Source organism: Megalopta genalis, chromosome 4 (genome assembly GCF_051020955.1).
Source record: "Megalopta genalis isolate 19385.01 chromosome 4, iyMegGena1_principal, whole genome shotgun sequence".
In the NCBI taxonomy this organism is placed as follows: domain Eukaryota; kingdom Metazoa; phylum Arthropoda; class Insecta; order Hymenoptera; family Halictidae; genus Megalopta; species Megalopta genalis.
In genome coordinates, this window is record NC_135016.1 from 30,487,172 (window position 1) to 30,511,870 (window position 24,699).

The 24,699-nt window shown below is 32.7% G+C and overlaps 4 protein-coding genes across 4 annotated transcripts in view; 2 read left to right on the plus strand and 2 right to left on the minus strand.

The window, feature by feature from the left end:
• Nucleotides 1-9,369, plus strand: part of LOC117218409 (glucose dehydrogenase [FAD, quinone]) — a 31,667-nt gene extending 22,298 nt beyond the window's left edge. Inside the window, exons 6-8 of the mRNA XM_033466755.2 lie at nucleotides 2,743-2,973; nucleotides 6,157-6,484; nucleotides 7,151-9,369. Coding sequence (XP_033322646.1) covers nucleotides 2,743-2,973; nucleotides 6,157-6,484; nucleotides 7,151-7,463 — 872 coding nt within the window. The 3' untranslated portion in view covers nucleotides 7,464-9,369. The remainder of the gene's footprint in view (nucleotides 1-2,742; nucleotides 2,974-6,156; nucleotides 6,485-7,150) is intronic.
• Nucleotides 9,370-10,403: 1,034 nt separating this feature from the next.
• LOC117218525 (hatching enzyme 1.2) lies at nucleotides 10,404-14,592 on the minus strand. The gene is made up of 4 exons (XM_033466995.2): nucleotides 14,099-14,592; nucleotides 11,975-12,280; nucleotides 11,269-11,402; nucleotides 10,404-10,856 (listed from the first exon to the last, which is right to left on the minus strand). The coding sequence occupies exons 1-4, from the start codon at nucleotides 14,445-14,447 to the stop codon at nucleotides 10,746-10,748; spliced, it is 900 nt and encodes a 299-aa protein (XP_033322886.1). The 5' UTR covers nucleotides 14,448-14,592; the 3' UTR covers nucleotides 10,404-10,745.
• Nucleotides 14,593-17,325: 2,733 nt separating this feature from the next.
• LOC117218524 (leucine-rich repeat-containing protein 47) lies at nucleotides 17,326-19,722 on the plus strand. The gene is made up of 4 exons (XM_033466994.2): nucleotides 17,326-18,100; nucleotides 18,204-18,680; nucleotides 18,755-19,082; nucleotides 19,165-19,722. The coding sequence occupies exons 1-4, from the start codon at nucleotides 17,512-17,514 to the stop codon at nucleotides 19,364-19,366; spliced, it is 1,596 nt and encodes a 531-aa protein (XP_033322885.1). The 5' UTR covers nucleotides 17,326-17,511; the 3' UTR covers nucleotides 19,367-19,722.
• A 2,405-nt stretch (nucleotides 19,723-22,127) lies between these two features.
• Pis (phosphatidylinositol synthase) lies at nucleotides 22,128-24,388 on the minus strand. The gene is made up of 5 exons (XM_033466996.2): nucleotides 24,231-24,388; nucleotides 24,051-24,155; nucleotides 23,228-23,516; nucleotides 22,963-23,126; nucleotides 22,128-22,885 (listed from the first exon to the last, which is right to left on the minus strand). Exons 2-5 carry the CDS (start codon nucleotides 24,094-24,096, stop codon nucleotides 22,689-22,691), a joined length of 696 nt encoding a protein of 231 aa, XP_033322887.2. The 5' UTR covers nucleotides 24,097-24,155; nucleotides 24,231-24,388; the 3' UTR covers nucleotides 22,128-22,688.
• Between the last annotated feature and the right edge of the window lie 311 nt (nucleotides 24,389-24,699).

Consider the following 24,699-nt stretch of genomic DNA (forward strand, 5'->3'; position numbering starts at 1 on the left):
AAAAACGGTGTTACCATAAGGTGCCCAATTGCTGTGCCTTCGGTTTTCTTCGGGCATAATTAACTTTAAAATTGAATAAGGCGTATTAAATTTTAGTATTCTTCTATTTGTTTCTTTTTTTTAAGAAATAAATTGAATATGTCTTGCTCGATAAATATATGTAAATTATACCCGAAAACAAACCGAAGGCACAGCAATATTGGTCATCCCACAATAATCGGCTCTAACAACGGGAATCTAAATATTATTGTTATTATTATTAGCACATCAATAAAAATTCGATCATTTGTATAAAACAGGCGTACAAATTGTATGGAAAGTGTAAAATATGTACATACGATATTCGAAGCGTCGAGTGTGCTACCGAATATAATTATCTAAAGAACCACCTTCAACCTGCAAAATTATCACGTAAGTTTATGGAACTTGTCCTCTGTATAATACTTCGACCGATAGGTGCAACTTTACAACTGTTACATTATGCAATGTGACTGACAACTTAGTATTTCACTATCACTTTTCTTGGCACAAGGTGAGCCTAATGAAACCAGTAATATTTTTAAATATTCAGTTATAGCGACTTTATAATCATTTACTAAATATAACAATAAGTTCAAAACCGATGTTTTCTAAATGCTAATGAATTACTAGACGGTACGTACATCCAATGACTTTTCAATTTCAACATCTTTTCACCTGCGAAATATTTTGAAGATCATTGCAAGTCGAATATCTTTATTTTAACCGGAAAAGGTATTGAGAGTCTCTCTGAGTAATTTATATATAGACTGTAGAAATGTTAATAAAATAAAATAAAATGTTCCTCTGCCTTATGCAACGTTCTATAAAATCACCGAGTACTTGTAAAAGGCAGCTACCAATATGCAATTCGTGCTTATTAGACTAGGAAATCAGAAAGGAAATCGTTTCAGTAATGAGATCCATCGGATCTGTAATAACGCACTGACATAAACAGTTTCTCTCTGATTGCTTCATCCAATTCAGTAGCTCGATAATTATATGTATATGAGATCAGAATTTCACGCGCGTCGTCCTTAAACAGATGCGTGATAGCGGTAATTAGTCGATAAATGGTGAAGTTATTCAAAGAACGAAATGTTTCAAGGAATCGGAAATCTTGGCTCAGAACGTTTATCGTACATTTATTATATCAATCTGACCTCGGAAGTCTGTATTTAGAAATTCTTCATTAAACGGAGGAAATGTGCGTCTATATTAAGCGAAAGCTATTGTATCTCAAGAATGAAAATTAGTTACAAATTGCGCGAAGAGTTCTGCCACTGACAATTCAATGTTATAATACTGTAAAGTGTCAGATTACTATCTAAAGTTGTTCAACTTGGTTTCCATTTATTTATACAGCACGAAAATACGGGATATTATTTTATTCTTGCAACAGTTAGCATATCAAATCTAATAGAGGATTTCAACGATGTCTCTAATAATATTCACGCGAATAATTATCCAATGTGTCCCATCCCGTTGTTCTGCGCTATAATTGTTTTCGTCTAACTGAATATGCTGAGTCACTGTTTACACAAGAATCAAGCATCGATATCCACGCGGATAATAGAAATTTCGTGTCCTTCGCAGGACAAGTATTACATATAGCAATCGCCGCGAAAGAGGACACGTTCGGTTAATGCGCTATTGATGACTCTTGTGTACACAGGGCAATTATAGTGTGAAGAACATTGAACCCAAGGTTGCCCACGGTTCCGATTTTCGTTACGAGTGGCCTATCGATATCGCCAGTCGCTCGGAGTCGCAATTTTGTCTGGTCATGCTATCCCAAGTGACGCTTCAAAGGCAATTCATCGTCAGTAATTAAATCGATCTGAATACAACACAACTCGTTGCATAAATCAGAAAAGCTTTAATCCTTGGATTGCAGTTGCCGGGTCATTTTGATTCAATGTATTTCGATGGTCACCGAAAGTAATGTTTATATTATGCAAATTCTTTATCATCGCCGTTTTACAAATATAATTATTATTATATAATTATATTGGTTTGAAATATAATTATAACGATTATATAAATGAAAGATAGTATTATATCGTACTTCGTTCGAACGAATTATTGTAAAATAATGTCTCAAATAAAATAACAAATCATTTCACGCAAGATATTGAACTAAATTAATGAATTGATATAAAGCACGAAAGAGTTCCTAGTTTTGCCGCATTTGCTTTCACAAGTGTTCTTGCTTCGAAAAGTTCGTCAGAGAAACGTCCGGTATTAAAGTAAATCTGTATTCCAGACGCAGTCGGTACTGTCGACACGGTGAAAACAGAAAGTATTCGAGATTTTATTTGAATAAGTATTTGCTCGAATGAAAATTAAAACGAAAAATGAATTCCAATGAATTCCAAATAACAAAATAATCCGAGGAAAAATGATTTAAATCTTCGAATTATTTCAAATAATATTTAGCCAGAGAAGCTGCTGTATTATTTTAGCAATTATTTTCTACATAATTTGAACGAAACCAAGCCGGCACGAAAGAAACGGAAACATTTCGTTGCATGGTCACGTTCTCTCGCTCATTCGTCACCTAAAGCGGAAGTGAAATTTTAGAAAAGCGTATGGTCACCGGCTGACGTTTTACCGAGAATTTATTTTACCATGTTCTGCAAAAGGATCGTTGAAAGTTCAACGGCCCGCGAGAAGGCTCCGAGGTATCCTCATTTACATGTCTTTGGCATTTCTTTTTTTAAGGTGCCGTAAACTCGCCACAAATACTTCTGAATAGCGGTATCGGACCTCGCGAGGAGTTGAACGCAGTAGGAGTTCCGGTTGTTCATGATCTGCCTGGTGTCGGCAAAAATCTTCACAATCATGTCGCCTACACGTTAGCCTTCACTATCAACGACACCGACACCACTCCCCTCAACTGGGCCACTGCGATGGAGTACCTGCTCTTCAGAGATGGCCTGATGTCCGGCACAGGTAAACAACCTCTTATCCCACCATTTTCTATCTTTTCTTGAAATAGAATCAGCGGTAGAGTGGTGTTAGATAATGATAAATCGAGATGGAATAAACAGGGCGAATTTGATAAGTGGACTGTAATTTTGTTTTTCTCTTTCCTTTTTTATGAAAAACCATGAGTAAAAATCGTAGATTAATTTTTGAGAGGTCATTGTAAAGAAGATATCTCCCGTGTTTAAGTCATACTTCATCCTGTAAAATGAGGCCAGACAGGATGTTATATAATTATTTAACACGAAATTACAGGGGTTTTTTAAACATCAACAATTTTTCGACTATAATTCCTTTAATTGAATTGTAGAATCTCGATTATCGAAATTAATCGTGGGTGTTCAGATACTAGAACAGTTACCTAGGTATAGCGTTAAACTAAATCTTCACGAATTTGTACAATAAAGCATATTATATGTATATAGATCAAATTCTACTGAAATTAATATCATTTGAGATATATTAACCCTTATCACTCCAGGAACATCTCAAATGAATTGTTTAAGATACTGAAAATAAGACGCTACATAAAAATCTTGTAGTGCTAACATTGTCGATAACGGTAAACAAATATCGAATATTAAAAAAATAGCACGTAAAGTACAACCACTGGCTATATTTGTATATTTCTCGTTCTTGAGTTTAAAGTGAAAATGAAAAAAAAAACAGATTCCATCGGGCCACCAGTCTTATAACCGTCGCGCAGAAAGAGTTTAATACAGTGTCCAGACAGTCTGTAATTATTATGAATGAAGCACTTCCTGGATAGAGAATATCTATTCGCATTTAACAGCAAAAAGTTACGTGCTGCGTAACACAACGACGAAAAAAGTGGCAAGAAGCAACTGAAAGCAAAACTTAAGTAAGATGCAACAAAGAGTAACAATGAGAGGAGAAAAACGAGCTCGGTCGATGCAGTTATGTCCGAAACGATTGATCCAGAGAGGCTCCTTTGCAGATATCCAGTGAAAGCGTATTGCACAATGATCTTGTTCATGTTCACCGATCAAAGATGGTGCAACCGGGTTCCTATCGGTCTGTTTACCGTCATTTAGCCCGAAGCCGACTTAGAAGTCGGTCACAAGGGGGGTCCTGTGGTACTTCCCTACCAGACCGTTCCATGAACCCACGAGGCTGATGATATCTTGAAATGCATCCACGCTGGAACAATATCAGAGACAGTACCACGTCGACATAACTAATTCCGACAATGGGTCTCCGTTGAACTCGAAAATCCTTGCGATTGCATTGACAAAGCAGCGTTGACAAATTACCTACGTTTACCTACCTTCATTTATGCAAATACACGCCTGTAATCAAAATTAAACATGATAAATTTAATTTCAGGGACTCGTTATATCGAGATGTTGCTGCAAGGTGGCCTCAGTAGACTACCTTGCAGCAAATGTAAACATGACTCGTGTTTACATTTTCGAGACATCGTCGCTTAAATATGATCATTTCTTTGTATCGATAGTATCTCCCTGATCTTTTATTTCTTTTCTTAAGCTTATCGAATTTGTTGAACATGATTCGTTTCTGACAAATACGCGAATCCTATACTCTACGGCTCAATTAATGTATGAACTTTTCGTGAATCGTTACATGCAGCGTTTGTCCGTACAATCCTGATCATATATTTTATTCTGTAGTCGAAACATGAAAAAGAAATTCAAAATATACATTTACTTTTCTACATTCGGTCAAGTTATATCTGTATATAACTTGACCGAATGTAGAAAAGTAAATGTATATTTTGAATTTCTTTTTATATATATTTTTTATATATATTTCTTTCTATATACAGATATAACTTGACCGAATGTAGAAAAGTAAATGTATATTTTGAATTTCTTTGATATATCTGTATATAACTTGACCGAATGTAGAAAAGTAAATGTATATTTTGAATTTCTTTTTCATGTTTCGACTACAGAATTTTTTAAAATATATACCCGATCAGTTTGTATAAAAGTTACGTGTCATTGATGACAATACTCTCCTATCCGTTCTGCCGTAATCCAAATTCGAACAGGAATTAGATAGGAACAACTCTGATCAACAAAAAGCATGGTTTACGATCTGGTTTCTCTCCGAAAACGGCGCTATAATTTTCTAACCATACCCAAGTCGTTAAAGACAGGTTCTAAGCCAAACAGGATAGTAAATACCTCGAAAATGGTAGTCTCTCTCGCATGGCACCTAACGAACTAATTTCACTTGTTTTAATCAACCTACTGTTCAACGTTAAGGGGTTTCTACATAAGATACAGATCTTACAAATTCTGATGACAATCATCTGTGATGCAGCTACGATTCATTGTATTGAAATCGTTGCAAGATTTTTTCTCAGCATTGATTTCGTGCGCAGAATTTATGCATTAATTTCGTAACAACGCCGACATAACTTTCTACAAAATACTTCCGGTTTGAGTAGCAACAGGACGTACGTTTTCCAATTGCCTTCGGTCAGACAGTTTCAAATCTCGATTCAGAAATTATGAGATAGATCGGTATGTATTATACTTCTGGAAAATGTGATAGCGAACGACGTTTATTGCTGGATATGTGGAACTAATTATTATCGCTTTGAGACCATTTCAGTTTTCATTGCTAGACTGCGAATCCTTGTGCACTCATGAAACCTACAAAGTAAAATACAAGAAAGCATTTACCATTGCCAGAAATTAATAATATATAATAATACGTACGTCCATGCACTGCAAAGTACATATCAAGGTGTTCGATAAAGCGAACAAACCAGTTTTCGATACCTGAATTGTTCATGCAAAACCGTTTTTTTGTTAGAATTGTTTCATCATTTTTCACGTCAAGGAGACGCACCGCAGGATGGGTTTCTAAACCGCGCGATCTACAAGTTATTTAGAGAAAGGAAAGTTGCAATAGAAGACATCGGTAGTACATATCAGGTTTTCGAACATTCATAATATGATTTTTTCCGAAACGAGACGAATCAACCGCAGACCTTTACGTTTCTTTCGCAAGTTATTTCGTAACAACAAAAAGAAAAGACCTTTTTACATGATTGAAAACTCATTCAGCTAAGGATTAAGTAACAAAAGCCGGCAATTGAAAGATTTTTAAATAAGGAATATATGTTTTTATCGCGTGTGTGTAAATGTTTTACAGGTATATCGGAAGTGACCGCCATGATAAACACGAAGTACGCGAATCCAAAGGAGGACCATCCGGATATACAACTAATTTTCGGTGGTTATTTGGCGGATTGTGCTGAAACTGGCATGGTCGGCGAGTCAAAGGGTGCAAACCGCACTATCTACATTATTCCGACGTATCTGCACCCGAAAAGTCGTGGTTACCTCCGTTTGCGGAACAACGATCCTCTCTCGAAGCCAATGATTTATCCGAAATACCTAAACCATCCCGACGATGTGGCCGGCCTTGTTGAAGGTATCAAATTCAGCATTAGATTGGCCGAGACCGGAGCTCTCAGCAGGTATGACAATCCCTTCTCTAAATAGACAAAATACATAGGACGTCTCACCCAATTTCAGCTGTCGGAAGACACAATCTAGAGTTATTAGTTCTTTCATGGGTGAGATTCGCACACGTGAAGCCCATGCGAAGGTCAATTTTGCTTTTTTTTTAATGAAATCATGTACGTTTTAATGCATCAACCTAGCTCGACATAACGACGAACATATTATTTACTTATGTCGGTTTATTTAAATAAACATAGGAGATACACGAAGAAGAAACATACTAACAAATTGTAGTTACTTAAACATGCAATATTACACAACGATGTGTCAAAGCGATCGACACATTTTGCAAATTATAAAACATGAGAAAATGAATCAAGTGTCAATTCGTTTACAGAAATTCATTCTCATCTAATCACGCAGTAATTAATTCGAGAATATTCAACAACATATTTACATGAACCGAATTTCATCGAGTCTTGTAAGACCTAAGAGAATGGAGTAATATCATAAAAGTAATTGGCGTAATAATGAAAGAAACTGTGTTCAATTTCAAATCTGTAATGTTGGATTCGTTAACTAAATTACTACGACTGGATACGAGATTTTTTGTGGTAGCGATTCGACGATACAACATTTATCATTTACTGTTGTAAGAAACCGTTATTTTTATATTTCAGATACGGATTCCAGTTGGATCGCACGCCGGTAAAGAATTGCGAGCACTTGAAATTCGGTTGCGACGCTTACTGGGAATGCGCTGTGAAACACGATACAGCTCCAGAAAATCATCAAGCAGGTTCCTGCAAGATGGGGCCTCCGGATGATCCTTTGGCTGTAGTAGACAATCAGTTGAGAGTCAGAGGCGTCAGAGGTGTCAGAGTGGCTGACACCAGCATCATGCCAAAGGTCGTTTCCGGTAACACGAATGCGCCTGCCATCATGATCGGTGAACGGGCTGCTGACTTTGTCAAGAGAACCTGGGTAGGATGAATAATACAACTTTTCAATGAAGAGAGACGCATTTGGAGTGGAAACGCTATTGGCAACGGGAAGAAGTTGATATGTAATGTTGATAATGTGAAACGACAATCAAGTATTTAGCTTCGATGTAACGATGCGCGACGATGTTTCTTGACTACCGCATTTCTTGCGACAAGTATATGTTAGGGAAACCGGAAATTAATTTTTAGTCGCGCTGTAACGTCGTATAGTGTTTTAAGAACACGCAAAACTCATTGAAAATTGGACCAAGTAATTTCTATAAAATCTCTTCAGTTTCTTTCTGTCCTCCGCGAACTTCAAGATTTGTTCGAACATGACAACGAAGCTTCAACCATTAGCCCTTTTTTTTAGAAAAGGGTACGACTTACTGTAAATAGTTCGAAAATAGTATCAAGTATTACCGATAGATAGAATTTACACTATTATTTGTATATCTTAATGGAGACGCAATCTTCTATATCTGCGATTCTTTCGAAGATAATCCGTTCCTCGATCTTTACAACAATCACTATTAATGTTTCTAAATAAGTGTAATAACTTGTAGGGATTAAATTTTAGGAATTCATATAGAATATCCGAAATAGCCTTGATAAAAGTACGTACTAGTACTATATAGTATAAGCGACGTACAATGGAACCTTGTTCATTCGATAATCGATCAACAGATTGATTACCTGAAAACTCGGATATCCTAACATCGTCAATTTCCTTTTAATTAGAAAAATACATATTCGTATAAACGATTTACCTGTGTTTGTTCTTCCTGTAAAGATGATTTTTAATAGTGCCTATAATATTTCCGAAAAAAATCACATTATTTTTTTATTACGAACAGAAGCGTAATAAATTAAATCTCGGCGAAAGAGTCTCCAAAATTAACATGAAATTGCTCAAGCATTGCTGAAATTAAGAAAATAATGTGTCTAAATTAATGTCTAAAGATTATGAAAACTGATAAGAAATGTTTAAGTATAGACTTTTTTACGATTTTGGAAGTTCTTAAAAATCTAAGGTTTTTCAAATCCATTTTCTCTTATGTTCCCTATTTTTTTTAATAAAATGAACTTACTACGCACAAATGTTTCTACTTAATCTTAAATAATTGAAATTATAGATCCAGACATTTTTTTAGAAATTATCATGTTATATGTTCCCACGCGAGACTTTTACTGCGTGTTGGTTGTAATAAATTGGCAGTAATATTCTAATAATAGTAATAATATTATATTTGTGACATTTTTAATAATGTAAGAACACTTTATCGATTCTTCCGAACTCGCACTTGTACTTCACGTATACGTACGTATAAACATACGTATAATTCGTAACACGTAATAGTATTTGTTGTCATTTCTTAATTTCCTTGAAAGTGAGTAAACAAAGTTTCTTCAGTTTTTCTCTGAATTGAAATATAATAAATAAATATTCTAATGAAATATCTGAATATTCTTCCCCGATCATATGTCAGAATTTCGGATACCCGAAAGTTTCCGGGACCCGATATAACTTCGAGTACTCAAAAGTTCGGATCCCGACCCGATCAATGGCAAACCCGACTCGGGGATCGGATACCCGAATTTTCAGGTAACCGCACATCCCTAATAATCAAGGTTCTATTGTAATTCAAACGATTGTTAATAACTTATACAACACAAAAAGATGACATTAATAAATGTCGAATCACTTCGGTCGCAAATAAATGTAATTTAAATATAGTTTACCTACTATTTTAGCTGTAAGCTATTATAAAAATTGATTAAAAGAATTAAAAACTGTAAAAGTATTCATAAAAATAGGACCAGCAATATTATTGTCATAGGAAAGAATAAAATGTTCAGCATAAAAGTAATGTAGAAAATATAGAAATAAAAAAATATGCGTAAAGCATCTAATATATACCTTGCTTTCATTATCCCATAACAATAGAAAAAGTTTCTTATAACATTTGTTAAAGAACCTTTAAATGAAAACTCTAGATTTGTATATGATATGATCAAAATGACCTCACCTCGAACTGAATTTGCGCTAAGAAAACAGTTTCTTTGTCCATAAAATGAAAAAAATGTTCGTAAAAGATAGGCGTGGCTGATATAGATAACGTTCAGATGCTTCCGTGCGGAAGCAATCCAGGGACACTTAAGTAACAAGAGCGTTTCGATTTAAGGTGACAATAAGTCGATATTGACCGATCTGAATTGTGGACCAAAGGTGTGACTTATGCGTTATTGCCTCGTTATCTTTCATTGTATCATACATATTTACAGTATTATTACATATTTACGAATACTACAACGGATTCGACAGAAACATAATTTTACGAATTATCCTTTATGAATTCACTATTGTGAATATATATGAGTAATGGATATTGATGTATTTCATCATCGTTTTGGTATAGTACATGTGATACAATGACGAGTCTCTTGAGAATGTTGAAAAACAAGATTCGTGCAAGAGTCCAAACAATAACATGAATCAGAAGATACGTGCAAGTTAATTAGCATAAATTCAATTCACCAATTTACAAATACGCTACAAAGTAATTAACATAAACTTAATTCACCAATTTAAAAATACAGGATTTTTAATGGGATTTTTTTGTTTTGATTTAAGGAACGTCAGATTTTGATAAAAGGTTTACGCAAACTGCTTGCTAGTTTTACTTAATGTCCAGAAAAAATATTGACATTCATATTTTCATGGTCGAAGTTTTTATGCTCTTCCCGTCAGGCTAAATGCTTACGTCATAAAAGCACATATTGAACGATTTTCTACGAACGAAACTCGTGAAATCATCGATGTGAAATGAAATATAATGAATGATTCTTTTTTGAGATTTTAAAAGTTGTTCATGAAATCACTTCCACATATGAGAAGAATACTAAATGAATTGAATGCTCCTGAAATTAGACAACATAAGTGGAGACGTTATTGAATTTTTGTATAGTGCATTTATTTTTCACATACATCTATGGTTACAATCTTTCCTTATAGTCGCTCATTTCACAACCCTAAATACTAAATGCATTTAATAGTAATATTTATCACACACGACACACGCACACAAATGAAACGTACACAAATCCTGATCACATACATTCTCCCAATATCAATGGAAAATCGTCTATTCGAATTACCGTTGTTCTTCAATTATCGTCATACAACTTAAATTATGTAATCTTAATAATAAAGGACTAGATTCTTACGCCCTTCTTCTCCTCCTTTGCAAGCCAATGTCATATAAAAAAATTCCATCCAAATTACACTGAATTAGTAATAACTGCTTCGCCTGCGTTTGCTGCATCTGTACATCTTGCGTATTTTTTGGATGTCTCTCTTACTGAATCCTTCTCGTTGACCCAATTGTATATTAGTTGCAGTCTGAAATATTCCACATGAACCACTTATAACAGGCTATTTCAAAGCAATGATTGTTGATTTTTTTAAGTTCTGCACGTATTATTGTCCTCGGTAATTCTGATATGTACACTGCGAATCTTTATGCGTTCATGACAAAACTTGATACGTCGATTATACAATAAAACTTTAGAAGAATTTGAAGATGCTATTATATATATTCTTTGTAACTTTTGTTAAAATTAATAGAGGAAGCAATAAATCTCTGTGCAGTATCGACACCTTGCAAAATTAATGCAAACAAATTTTCATTTTGTTAAAAAAATATCCACAGTTTAGTGATACGTAATTTAAGACTGAAACAGATCACGCTTTCAATTCTCCCTTTTGAATTCCTCTAAGATAATCAATAATTACGGTTTAATGAATTGCCCACCTTTGGGACTATGGTAGGCTGGCCGTTCCTCGAAAACGCGCCAGCAGAGTAATGCATTACGCTACCGTAATCATATCCGACACCAAACGCGTCAGTGGTCTGTCTGGAGGCTTTCTCAAAATTCCCAGCATGACCTACATAGATAACAGCATGTGGTAATGACAGATGTATTTTGGAAATTTGTATAGAACTGACACAGGTACGACAAGTAGACGTAGGGTTCTGAACAGGTGTCGGTTACCCGCGCATGAAATGCCATGTTCTTTCAACTTCAATTCCAATAATTCGAAATACACAATGTTCATTTGTCAATTACTATCGATATTGTGCCGTGAACAAATTCGAACTTGAATTTCGATCAATTGCAAATTATAGGTAACGATTCAAAAATGTATTGACATATATTTGTCGAGAAGAGAAAATATTCGAGTATTTCCCGCGAGTTTAAAAATTTGTATTCGTGTGATGAAATGAAATATTCGAGTATTTCCCGCGAGTTGAAACATTTGTATTCGTGTGATGAAATGAAATATTATTTTAAATAATAAAGAAGAGATTCCTAGTTAGTAGATTGGGGATTTTTATGCATTTATGACACGCGAAAATTTCTGTAATACAAGAGAAAAACAAGTTTTGTCTATCGATTTCTAGAAACGACTGATTTGTATGAAATACCTCTTGAAAATGCAACTTGGGTGTTACATACCATTCAAAATGTTATTCCATTGTATCCTAACGAACTCGTCTCGCTCGAATCTGCTTTGCTCGTGCAAGAATCCTATCGCATGCATCAATTCGTGTATCACCGTGCCCTTTTTGACAACGCAGCCTGGAACCTGTAAGTTCACGTCTTGTCGACCACCGATTCTACCCACGCTACTCCAACAACCAGTTTCGCCAGCAGTGATCCTGATATAATCGTTTTCTTCGCCGGTGTAAGGTTTGAACTTGATGCATGTGTACTTGTGGTAATCGTTCATGGCGTCATGGATCAGTTTTCGCTGGTTTTCATCTGCAATAGATTTGAACTTGGAAAAACGTTAGATTTACACAGAAGTCCTTTCATCGGGTAGCACTTTGCAAAATGCAACATTTAGTTACTATAACAAAAGATAACTCATAAGATATTATACAACGTATACTATGGAACCCTTAAATGTGAAACTCAATCTCCGCATGATTGTTCGTAATTATATGAAAGTCTTTACAATTAGTATTACCAACATCGGTGCGTGCGAAGTAGTTTATTGACTTTCAAATCAGATGTTTTATGTGAAACAAAAAAGTGTATCATGCCATATTACAGAAGCGAATAAAATATCATTCGCTGTCCGGTTAAACACGTTTCACGGTGCGTGGGTCACTGGTGCCCCAAACTGGAATTCCCTTCGAGCTGTTTGGTATCAAACAGTTTCCGACAACTTTTGCGTTTTTAAACAAGTCTGTTTGATGATCAGTTAGAGGGAAATAAATTTTTATCTTCACTTTGCAAAACGAATTCCGACAAGTACAGTTAATTTTATGTATTTCCACTGACTGTGGGAAAGAGACCAAATTTCAATTCAGCAACTACAGAGCAATTTATTTAATGAAATCGAAGCTGGGAAGCTGAGGCTCTCGTGACATTAATTAATTACACTTTCAATTCTCTGGAATTCGTAGATCGTAAATTCTAGTACACTCGAGCTACCAATTTTCTACTCCGAAGAAATAATTCTATCTTTCAAATATGGGTGACACACAATAAATATGATAATTAATTCATCACGGAAAATGTTACTAATTTGTACATATTAACTTTCGACACTGGAATGTCACCACTAAAGGTTATCGTACCATAAAATAATAATTAATAATGCTTTTATCGAATAAATTGCTGGAAAAAGAATAGTTTGTGTAAATGCGTTAAATCTTACAAGCACTGTAAGCTAATGTAACAAGCTAATGTAACAATATTATATGCTCAAAGAAATGTCTGTGGGTCCTAGAATTAAAATCAAAGAAATAAATATCTTATCTATCTTATCTTTTCGATTTTCTTGAAAGCACTCTCAAACAAATACATAATTGGAAATGTGCATAATAAAAGTTCCTCGAAAAAAAGTTATCTTGAAACTTTTATTTAAAAAAGACTACATAATCCTTGATCTATGAAGTATCCATAATATTAACTTAACTGTAACGATTATTTAATACTGTCATAATAGAATTTATTAAATAATATTCAGAACTTGTTACAGTTATTTTCAAATTAATTACAAAATATCTGTACCTATTATTTAAAAAGAAAATGATTATTCCCTAACCTTTAATTTCAAAACCATTAGTTTATCAGCCCTTATGGGGACATTTGAAATAAGAACGATTCTTTTAAAAAAATCCTTCGATCCATCTATGAAGTTGTACCTATTAAAAGGTTCTATAACTTTAAATCGATCCTTGCTGAGCAACAACTAATTTTTGACTAGGTTTGTAACTAATTAGTATCGTAATATATTCGAACATTTAGAATGCAAAGGAGTTCAAATACCACTCACTATAATAAATTTCAACATTAAATAATAGAGTACAGATTTGATGCGTTTATGACAAAAATTAATAGGTCAATTGCAAACAGTGAAAAGATTTAAAGAATTTAAAGACGCTGTTGAGTTATTCTCAACTTATTAAAATTACAGACAACATCTATTTTGCATAAAAATATTAGTTTAATTTCGTGGGAACGTTAAGGTCGGTATTCTGCACTCGGCGTGTTAAAATGGCTTCGAGCGCAAGAAGTTAAGATCCACTTTGCGAGTTCGAGTAAATAGAAAATTATGATATCGCTTACTGAAATATGGGCTGATTATATAAGGAACGACACCACTTGGCCATCGGGCAGATTCCGCCTTGAGGCCATTCTTGCCCAGCTGGGGTGGGAACAGAATATCACCCTCCGCGTAGCTACCCAACTCTTCCGGATTAATGTCCAAACCCTCGTGCCAGTTCGCCACAATCTGTCCGGTCGCGTTGTCCGGGAACTGGTAGAGAAGCTCTCCGAAGTGCTGTAAATGAGCAATCACTCCCTCGGGACTATCCACTGAATTGTCCAGGATGTCTCGGCGCTGGAACGGCCAGGCGGACGCTGACGTCAGAAGGACGAATACGAGCGTGCTAATAACTGGACAACGATGACCCATGATGAACTTCTTGGTGAAAAAGGCTTCGTTTGACCGAATTGAGTCGACTCTGTGATTCGAGCCAATTCCACTGACGAAAATCGACCGATTCTTCCTGACTTTATACGCACTCGAGCAACCCCACCCGCGGAACTGTCCAATGCTTCCATGCGGAAGCGATCGGGGACAGTCTCTGATAACCGTGGACTTTGGGTAACAGGAAGTCAAGATTCGCCGGCTTGATTCCGAGAGGCTTCCCACCGACGCGCCGGACAACATTTATGGTTGTCATATATAGGATAATACCCGTCAAGGTGTACAATATGAGAGATGAGGTGTCATAAACTTCTCCAACGCGATATTTTTGGTCGATGGAGCGAAATTAATTTCAACGTAACGTATGCGAACAATCATCTAGAATAGAGGCAATAAGGACGTAATCGAAGAAATAAAAATTTCATGTTACTAGCTGCTACCATAAAAATATTATATTGTAAAACCATTTATCGCAATTTTCAAAGATTCTACCGCCAGAAACGCTTCGCATAGAATGTATGATAATGAATTGCTAATTTCATGCAGTTATATAAAAATTCAGTAATTGCTACTTAAAACAGAAGAAAAATTAAAAGAATTTAAGAACATCATTATATTGTTTCCAATCTTTTAAAATTATCAAAGAAAGGGAGGCGCTTTTGTTTGGCTCCTGTCTCTTATAATTGACACAGACAGTTTTTATTTTGCATAAACATCCACAGCTTAATAATGAGCTTGTTTAACCCTTGAAATTATAATGTTGTTTACTTAGAATTATGTAAAGAAAACGGTATGCAACAGAATTTTCTTTCTCGTGGCAATGGACTCGATGAATAGAAAAGTAATTAGCTAACCCGGAAAAGAAATTTGAATTCAATGTCCGAGTAATTGACATTACTGTTTTGAGAGTCAGAGTATTATTCACAGGTAGTTATAGGCGTTCTTTAACGCCGACAAAAATTAACATCCTCCTTCGCAGTTTATTCACATGCAAATTTCGTTGGGCTCTATCATTGATATTGGATATTTCCTAAGGACCTTGCTCGATCCTTCACACCGGTGACTGAGAATCGAAGGTCGGTAATAAAGTCTTTCTTTATATTCCCACTCGGCCCGTTATGGATTATGATATTCCTCTTATTGGGAAATTTACGTAAAAACGTCTGCGCACGCGACGACAATCATTTGTAACATCTGTCAGGTTTCCCATTTCCGTCGAATTTGTAATAATTGTCAATGAATCATATACAGTGAATCATATATGCACATATACATATATGCATACAATATAAACCGGAGATTTGTCTTCTTACGAACAGTCCTCTCATGAATATTGCATAACATAAGTATAAAAGAATATTTTCAATTTGTTGGTAGCGAATTAAAATTTTTAATGAACCTCCGAATCTCGTCGTGGTCTTCTTAACAATAGCTGTTATTCACCGATAAGGAATGCCATATCGAGACAACCGTATTATTTAAAACCGGTTAAATGTGTATCTAACGTGTTCCGAACTGCCTAAACATAAATTCTACGACACCCTTTCTTCTTTAATGCTAACAAGATAATTGTTACCCTAAGTTCCTGAATCGGTTTTACGTGACGATTTGCATTTATTAGAACACGTGTGAATGTAATTTGCATAGACGTTCACATCGAAGCTATTTCTATACCTCTGGTTTAGAAAATTCATACTTTATATCGCACAAATAAATTACTTTAATCTATTCGTTAGAATAGGTTAGAGCAAATGTACACAAATGTATTTTTGTGAATATGTTTAATATTAACTTTTTAACCTTTTAATAACAAAATTTGATTATTTAAATCACAATGGGAAATATAGGATTTTCTCCTCTTGTTGAATTCCGGGCAACACTAGGCTATAACTTAAGCTTATAAACTTATATTGCGCTTCATCTGTAAAGCTGTAAAATCTTATTGCAAATAATTAGGTACAAGTATCTGCATTTTCAGAAGTAATTCAAGGAATAACGAATTAAAAGAAAATTATAATGAATTATATATGTAGTATAATGTGTGTCATTAAGGATCTAAAAATGTATAATACAGTAATACACAATGAAATAAAAAATAAAAATACATATGCAGCTATGGTATCAAAATGTTACTCGGGAAAACTATTCGATGCACAAATGAATTAACATGCTAGTCTAAATTTATAATTACATAATTTATTATTAGGCAATCTAAAGAAAAACGAACGAATGTATGTCAATACTTCAGCATGACAAAAATAAATTATTATCAGTGATCTACAATCTAAACGTCTAAAGAAAGAATGTTGGAGATTGAAAAATGTGGTTTCAAGAAAAATGAAAATGCTTCAAACAGAAAACAATTAAAAAACAGCAGCAATCACCATTCAAAAGACTATTAAAGGTTATAAAACACAAAAGTAGTTGTACATGTTGTCAATATACAATAAAAATAAGTATATGTATTCAATTTTTATTAAAAAACATAACAAGTGTTATAGTTATATCGCGACTTAAAAGGGATATTTTCACTTTTATTAGTTTTATTATTATAATTTGTATAGCTATACATTATGATTTACCGGTAAACGATAACACCGTACATAAAAAGAAACAAATTATTTTTCATAATATACATTGGTATAGTTCTATGTAGTGTCTCATAGATATTATATATAATGTTCGTATCTCATTTAATTCATTTAGTTTAACTCTAAAATCGTAGGGTTTAAAAATTCAAAAATTACACATCCCGCCTAATGTTCAAATTAAATTTCGAATTTCTCATTGTCAATTGTCTAGATATCGCAAAATTGTAGAGCTATATTCATGATGTACTAGATACGCATGCGCACTGAACATTTGTTCCCAAAAAACACCGGTTCGCCTCTGTAAAACTCTTCTGTGCAGCTGCAGATGTTCATAGGCATAGGCATTCGTAGCATCGTCTAACACACACGTTTTCAAGTGCATTTCCCGGCAAATAACCTTGAATCGACACAAATGATATAATTTTAATACCGAAAGAACTTCATTATCATTTAGCATAATGACACTGGACAATTCGTGGCACGTGATCAAAACCGCCGCTGCAGAAAACAAACATGAATTAGTGTTGTCAGGCCCGGCAATATCTGAATTGATTGAAAAAACAGGTTTAGACAATTCGTTATTTAACCTACAACATCTGAACTTTTTAAATATATCGAACACGTGTTTGGATAAAGTACCAAATGACATCAAAAAGTTACAGAATTTAACGACTTTAGTGTTGCACTCGAATCAAATTTCAGAATTGCCTGATACAATTGATAAATTAGAAAAACTTAAATTTTTCGATTGCTCCAGGAACAAGTTAAAGTCGTTACCAGATGAACTCGGAAAACTTCCACAGTTAACGACACTAAACTTGAGCTCCAATAGTTTGAACTCATTACCTTCTCAAGCACTTAATATCAAATTGAGTGTTCTGAACCTATCAAACAATAAATTTGAAAATTTCCCTGACGTATGTTATCCAGAACTGATTCATCTTTCTGAGATTTATGTCAATGGCAATCAAATAAAGGATATTCCTGTAACCATAAGTCAATTACCATCTTTGAAGATATTAAATATAGCTGACAATTCAATTTCAGGTACTGCTCTCTATACAAATATATATTTTGTCTTAAGACAATTGAATTATTAATTGTCATCTATGTTTCAAAAGACATGTTTCATTGTATATTTATATTGCAGTTGTGCCAGGCGAAATTGCTGATTGTAATAAGCTAAAGGAGTTATACTTGAATGGAAATAATTTAACAGATAAGAGATTGTCAAAGTTAATCGATCAATGTCGTACTAAACAAGTAATAGAATATGTTAGGCAGCATTGCCCTAGAACCACTAATTCAGCTGCTTCAAATGCCAAAACAAAAAAGGGCAAAAAAACACAGAAATCCTCTGAATCTGAAAATATTGTTAAAGAAATAAATGATTTATCACACAAATTAAGAGTTCTGAAAGTGACAGATAATACACCAGTCATTAAGATTACAAAATATATAACAAACGTAAGACCTTACATCGCGGCTTGCATTATTAAAAACATGAAATTCACTGATGATAGTTTTAAAAAATTTATTCAACTTCAAACTAAATTACACGATGGCATTTGTGAGAAAAGGAATGCTGCAACCATTGCAACGCATGATTTTAATTTAATCAAACCTGGTAAGTAAAATATAAAATAATAGAATAAGTACCTAGACAAAATGCATCTTAATAATGTTACATTTATTATCTAGGTGATTTAGTATATACAGCGAAACCCCCAACTCTATTAGAAATTAAACCGTTAATGCGTAACAACATTTATACTGGAGCTACATTATTCCAACAATTACAAACAGAAGCTGAAAATTTAAGAAAGGATAAAAAGCGGAATGTGTATTCTAGCATTCATAAGTATCTCTATCTGCTAGAAGGTAAACCTGTGTTTCCATGTTTATTAGATGCTTCAGAACAAGTTATATCTTTCCCACCGATAACCAATAGTGACGTTACTAAAATGTCAGTAAATACTGAAAATGTATTTGTGGAAGTAACCAGTGCTGTGTCATATCACATTTGCAGGTAAAATAATTGTATACTAATATTTATATTTCATTAAATATAATTTTTATTTGATTTCTTAAATAATTTTCTATCTTACCAGGAATGTGCTGGACCAGCTTTTGAAAGAAATAGTCACACTTGGTTTTGGATGTACTTTAGAAGAAAAAAATAATGAAAATTATCATAATTTAGTCGTAGAACAAGTGAAAGTAGTAGACATGGATGGAAATATGAAACTGGTATATCCTTCAAGAGCAGACTTGAATTTTAAGGATAATATAATAAGTGTGTTGCGAGACTAATTAAAAACAGTAAGTAATTTCATTGCTCTTACTCTATTATGTTGCATTACAATTATATTATCTTTTTGTAAGGGATATTCTCCTTAAACGAAAAGTTTCATTTTATTTTTGTGGCATTATAAGTTATTTTTAGACCTTTTCGTGATTATTGAAATAAGTTACTGTATATCAATGTAATGTATATAACGCGTTTTTATACAAGACTTTTTGGTATACACAGATGTATATTACAGATTAAGTGTGATACAATATTTTTGTACTGAGAATGCAAAATTGTATGTAATAATAACAGCAACATATGTTTCTTTAATGTTATAGACGTTAATAAATAAAAAATAAAAGTCAAATAAATTTCAGTGATCACATGTTAACATTTAATGTCTGTTTTTCGAAAGAATCTGAAGTCATAATAATTATTCATTCCTCTTTTGTCTTGCAAGTATGGAGGAATAGAAGTGGACAGCTATTATGACTTCACATATCTTCTTTTGGAAAACAAATCATAGTATATACCTTATACATGTCCAGCTAAATAAATATTTAACAAAGTTAAATTATTATAATTAATTTATAATATTTTCAAAATGACTTTCACATTAAAATATTATGTATAAAATACTAATGTATAAGTGAGATGAAATTGGTAATATTTTCAATAGTATAATTCAAAAGTATGAAACAAGCAGTCAAACATTAGGAAATAAAAAATAATCATTGTATCTACAATCTACTTTTCGAAAGAAGATATCTGAAGTCATAATAGGTGTTCAGTCTACTCGTATCAGTCCAAATTTATAACATGCAACTGAAGTGGACAGCTACCTTTTTCGAAAAACAAGCAGAATCTAAATTATTGTACTAGGTTACATTAATCATATATTACAATGTCTAAAATTACTGATAAGAAACTACTACTATCTTGTCATTTCTATATCGTTATAAAACATTATTTAACAATGCCTATGCCTACGACATTTATGATTTTAAACGAAAAATTTTTCCAACATGTACACTGGTATTTAGAATGTTTTCATATGTTTATGCAGAGAACGTAGAACAAAACTTACTAGTTTTTATGTGTAATTATCTTTTTGAATGGCTATTAATTCCTAAATTAATTTTTGTTTAATCGTTGATTCTTCTTCATTTATTACACATCTTTTTCTTTACGACGATGATTGTTTTATGAAATACTAGATATAGAAAAAACACCTTATCCTGTAAACTGTAGGGGTCGCAGTAGACCTAATTGACTAGCAACTCAATTATTTTATTTAACGTTTATTTGTAGTGAATTCTGAGAAGCAAATAATTTTAGTTCGCAGCATTACAAAAGTAATGGGTTAATGGAAGATTACATAAATTTTGAAATAAAAACATTGACACATATGATCGAATTATAAGCTCAAAATTCGTTTAGTTAATTCAAAGATTAAAATATAATACATAGCGTTTTTAATCAATCATTTATACTTGACTGTCAATCGCATTTAGGTAATAAATTTTTTAATGAATTTAGAAAATTTAAGATCTAATTATAAGTACAAACATGCCTACTAAGATGTTCACAATTATCTTATACAGGATGTAGCGGTCATCCGCAAGTTCAAATATCAGTAAAATACCGCGCCGTTTGCTCGTAGCTGACGACATTGGCGCTGTCGTATCGGGAATCATCCCATAGTAAGCCGGTGAAGAATTCTCATCTGTTTTTATAAATATTGTACTTTGTTTCGTGTATCTCAATTCAGTGGAAACAGAAAACGTCGTCCTAGTGGGATATTTTTCAACATTTCAACAACTATAAGCAGTGTAAATTTCATCCTACAATATTTTTACGACTGGAAGAAATTCGCATGAATTTTCTGAAATTTCTAACATGCGCGAATGTTTAAAGTGTTAACATGGCGCCGAAACATGACTGGCTATGACGGGGAAATGAAAGCAAAATTTTTGAGGTTAGTTGATCATTTTGTCATTAAATATCGTCGTATTCAGTAAATTTAATATGTTCAACCACCGTAATATTGCGAATATCACAGCAGACACGTATGTGTTGTATATACATTAAAAAATATATAATTGTCATTATAGAAAACACGTGTCACATTGTATAATATAACCAAATAATGATTTAGCAAAATATTTCAATAGTAATAACACATACATTATACACTTACCGTCGAACAAATGATATAAGGTGTTTGCTACTTTCTTTTTTTTTTTTACTAATTTCATTTAAGAAATCACAGATTGCATAGATTAATACAATGTTGTAGGTATTTACTAATATTTATTTTATGTTCTCACTTGCTTTTAAATCACTTTTCGGTACAATAAGTTTATTTTTTTTATTATTAGGAATAGAAAGATTCTTAAATTAACAATACTAAAAAGTAGTTATCATTAGACTGCAGATCACTATATATAAATTACATTTTTGTCGATAAATTTAGAATGACAGGAGTTATACATAAATTTATCTTTACTTGTTTTGACGTTTCAATTGTTTAAAAAACGTAAAATTATGAAAATTTGTTTAATTTGCTTATAATTGTGTTTTGCTCAGTCAAATATCATATACATGCATGAAATCAGTTTTCAAATTATTATAATAATATAAATAAACATGTATCAATAGATAATTTTAATGTTTATAAGGCTCATTTCATATATCTTATACGTATACATGTAATAATGTGCTTATAATATACTTTGTACTAATGCTTATGATAAAATAAAGACATTGGTCAATAACATATAAGGGACAAAAATATTTATTAAACATCTTCTTAAGTTTCTTTTTTACAACTTCCACACCATTTTCTATACCATAGGTGCATTATTAAATAACCAACATTGACATGGAATAAACATATGTATAACTTTGTCAAGTACATTTCATTAGAGTATATTAAAATTGTTCAAGACTAGTAATATCATAAATTATAATTGCTATTCTTTCTAATTCTATAGTGCTTCTATAAAACATTTGTGAAAAAAGCTAACAACTTATACAAATTATATACAAATATGAAACAGTCTGTTAAATTCATCTAAGCTAATACAACCTAAAATAGTACTTAATAGATATCTAGTTTAGACAAATTACATCTGTTTTGGAATATAACAAGTAATGCTCGGAGCATGGTTCTCATTAGAACAGTTTCAACAGTGAATTACACTGTACATCTATTTTATATTAAAATAGTTGATGTAGCTTAGCTTTAAATCTGGCACATTGACTTTTGGATTTATTTGTAAAAATATAATTGAATATAAAGACATTTATGCATAATATAGTATAAATTAGGAAGATCAATTAATCAGACTTAGCAGAAGTAGAAGATGTTGCAGAATGCAATGATTTATTTTCCTTTAAAGCTTGCCTTTCCTTGATATCAATTATGCTCAAATTAATACATGCCACGTATCCATGTAACAATGAAATAGCAGCTTTAATAATTGCTACAGGTGCAGAAATGTACATAACTAATCTGAATAAACTTATGCCAGCCACTGAAATAAAAGTTCATGTCATTTGTTATACTTTACAAAACTTAAATACTGATATTACACAAAGTAAAGTAACTTACAAATGGGCCCTTCAGTAAAGTAAATTAGGTACAATGCAGCATAAAATGCTTCATTTCCAGCACACATGAAAAATAAAACTGGGCGATTAGTGTAGTACACACTCATAATTGGGTTTTCAGACATATCAATAAATTTATGACTGGTTTTTCCTTGTAACTGTGAACTGTAACATATAAATTATGGAATGTTAAAATATTTGTATATTTTTATACCTTTATATGAAAGCTTTACTAAATGTGCTTATGTATTGAAATTTGACCTTACGCATAAATATATATCCAATGGCAAGCAATATCAATCGCCATGCTTAATTGAAACCAAAATGTATATGATGGATAAAGTACACATAGTGAAGCTAATAGACACATAGTACCAACACGATCAGTCAATTGGTCCAGCACAGCACCAAATTTGGTACCTTGGTTAAAATATCTAGCTGCAAGGCCATCCACTGCATCCAGTAATGCACTAATTATATAGCACCATGATGCAATAATATAGTTGGTTAGCATGAAGTAGAAAGATATGAGAGCCAAAATCACTCTCCCATAGCCTATTAACATTATATTGTCAATATGTATTATTACGCTGATAATATTTATTTGCTTGGATCTTTAGATACTATGTTTCTAATTATTGTATTGCTCTCAGTTTATACTACATTCTCTTAAATATTTATCCTATATATATATATATATATATATGTGCATACATATACATACACATATCTATATGTATATATAATTTTTTAGAAGTATAGTTAAATACTTTTAATATTTTGAATAGATGTGTTATATAAAAGACTTGATCCATAAGTTCGTATAGATCCGTATGGGAAGTCTTTGAAATGCTGCTGTCACCCTTTTATCTTATCACAGACTATATTTAAAGCACTCATCAACAACCAAATTATAAACATTCGAAACATTTTCACATATGCATTAAATACGAATATTATAAAATTTTTTTATATCGTAAACAGTATAGTTATAGTTTGACACTATCCATAATAATTCGTTTCACGTAAGAATTGTATAATTAGATACAGTTTTTCATTAAAATGTGGAAATATTAAATATTTACTTACCAATAATATTAGGCACAAACAAGAAAATGTTCTCAGTCTCCAACATTTTGCCGCCTTCAAATATCTATCGGACTTCGGAAATATATTTACAACACAATCTGATATCTGTAAACGAATGTAAAGATGTGTTTGTCATTCGTGATCGTTCATATTAACTAGTCTGTATTGTTTTTATCTTACGATCTTGACAATTTCGTTGCCGCTTGCTCGCGTTCCGTTCACTTCTATTTAATCTAAATGACTGTAAAGAAGTACAATGAAGTACAATATAACAACATATAACGTCAATGGAACGAGTAAAATCGACGATTATATCGCATCGTAGTTTCGAGTTCGAGATACATCGATCATGATGACGCATGTAGCAGTCACACAACTAACAGTGTCGTATCACCGAAAATTTTTACGCATCATAAAAAGTACTTTTTTTTTAAACGATATTAAAATAGATATTAAGTAGTAATTCTTATAAAGAATCATTCATATATACGTACATTGACTACAAAAGTAAAAATCTATTTTTCTTATTTAACAAATTTGCAATTATAATATTAAATCTTATTATTCGAATTCATTTAGAATTGTAATAGTAAAAATATGATTTGCAATGAATACATTTAATAGTGATGATTTATTTATACAACTTTAG

Coding starts and splice junctions, on each gene's coding strand:
- Pis (XM_033466996.2), bottom strand. CDS start 24,096: ATGTTGGAGACTGAGAACATTTTCTTGTTTGTGCCTAATATTATTG. Junction 23,517..24,050: donor GTTTGTGCCTAATATTATTG/GTAAGTAAATAT, acceptor TAATGTTAATAG/GCTATGGGAGAGTGATTTTG. Junction 22,886..22,962: donor CTTTACTGAAGGGCCCATTT/GTAAGTTACTTT, acceptor CTTTTATTTCAG/TGGCTGGCATAAGTTTATTC.
- LOC117218524 (XM_033466994.2), top strand. CDS start 17,512: ATGACACTGGACAATTCGTGGCACGTGATCAAAACCGCCGCTGCAGAA. Junction 18,101..18,203: donor AGCTGACAATTCAATTTCAG/GTACTGCTCTCT, acceptor TTTATATTGCAG/TTGTGCCAGGCGAAATTGCT. Junction 18,681..18,754: donor TTTTAATTTAATCAAACCTG/GTAAGTAAAATA, acceptor TTTATTATCTAG/GTGATTTAGTATATACAGCG.
- LOC117218525 (XM_033466995.2), bottom strand. CDS start 14,447: ATGGGTCATCGTTGTCCAGTTATTAGCACGCTCGTATTCGTCCTTCTG. Junction 12,281..14,098: donor TATAATCAGCCCATATTTCA/GTAAGCGATATC, acceptor AATCTATTGCAG/ATGAAAACCAGCGAAAACTG. Junction 10,857..11,268: donor AGCCTACCATAGTCCCAAAG/GTGGGCAATTCA, acceptor GGAATATTTCAG/ACTGCAACTAATATACAATT.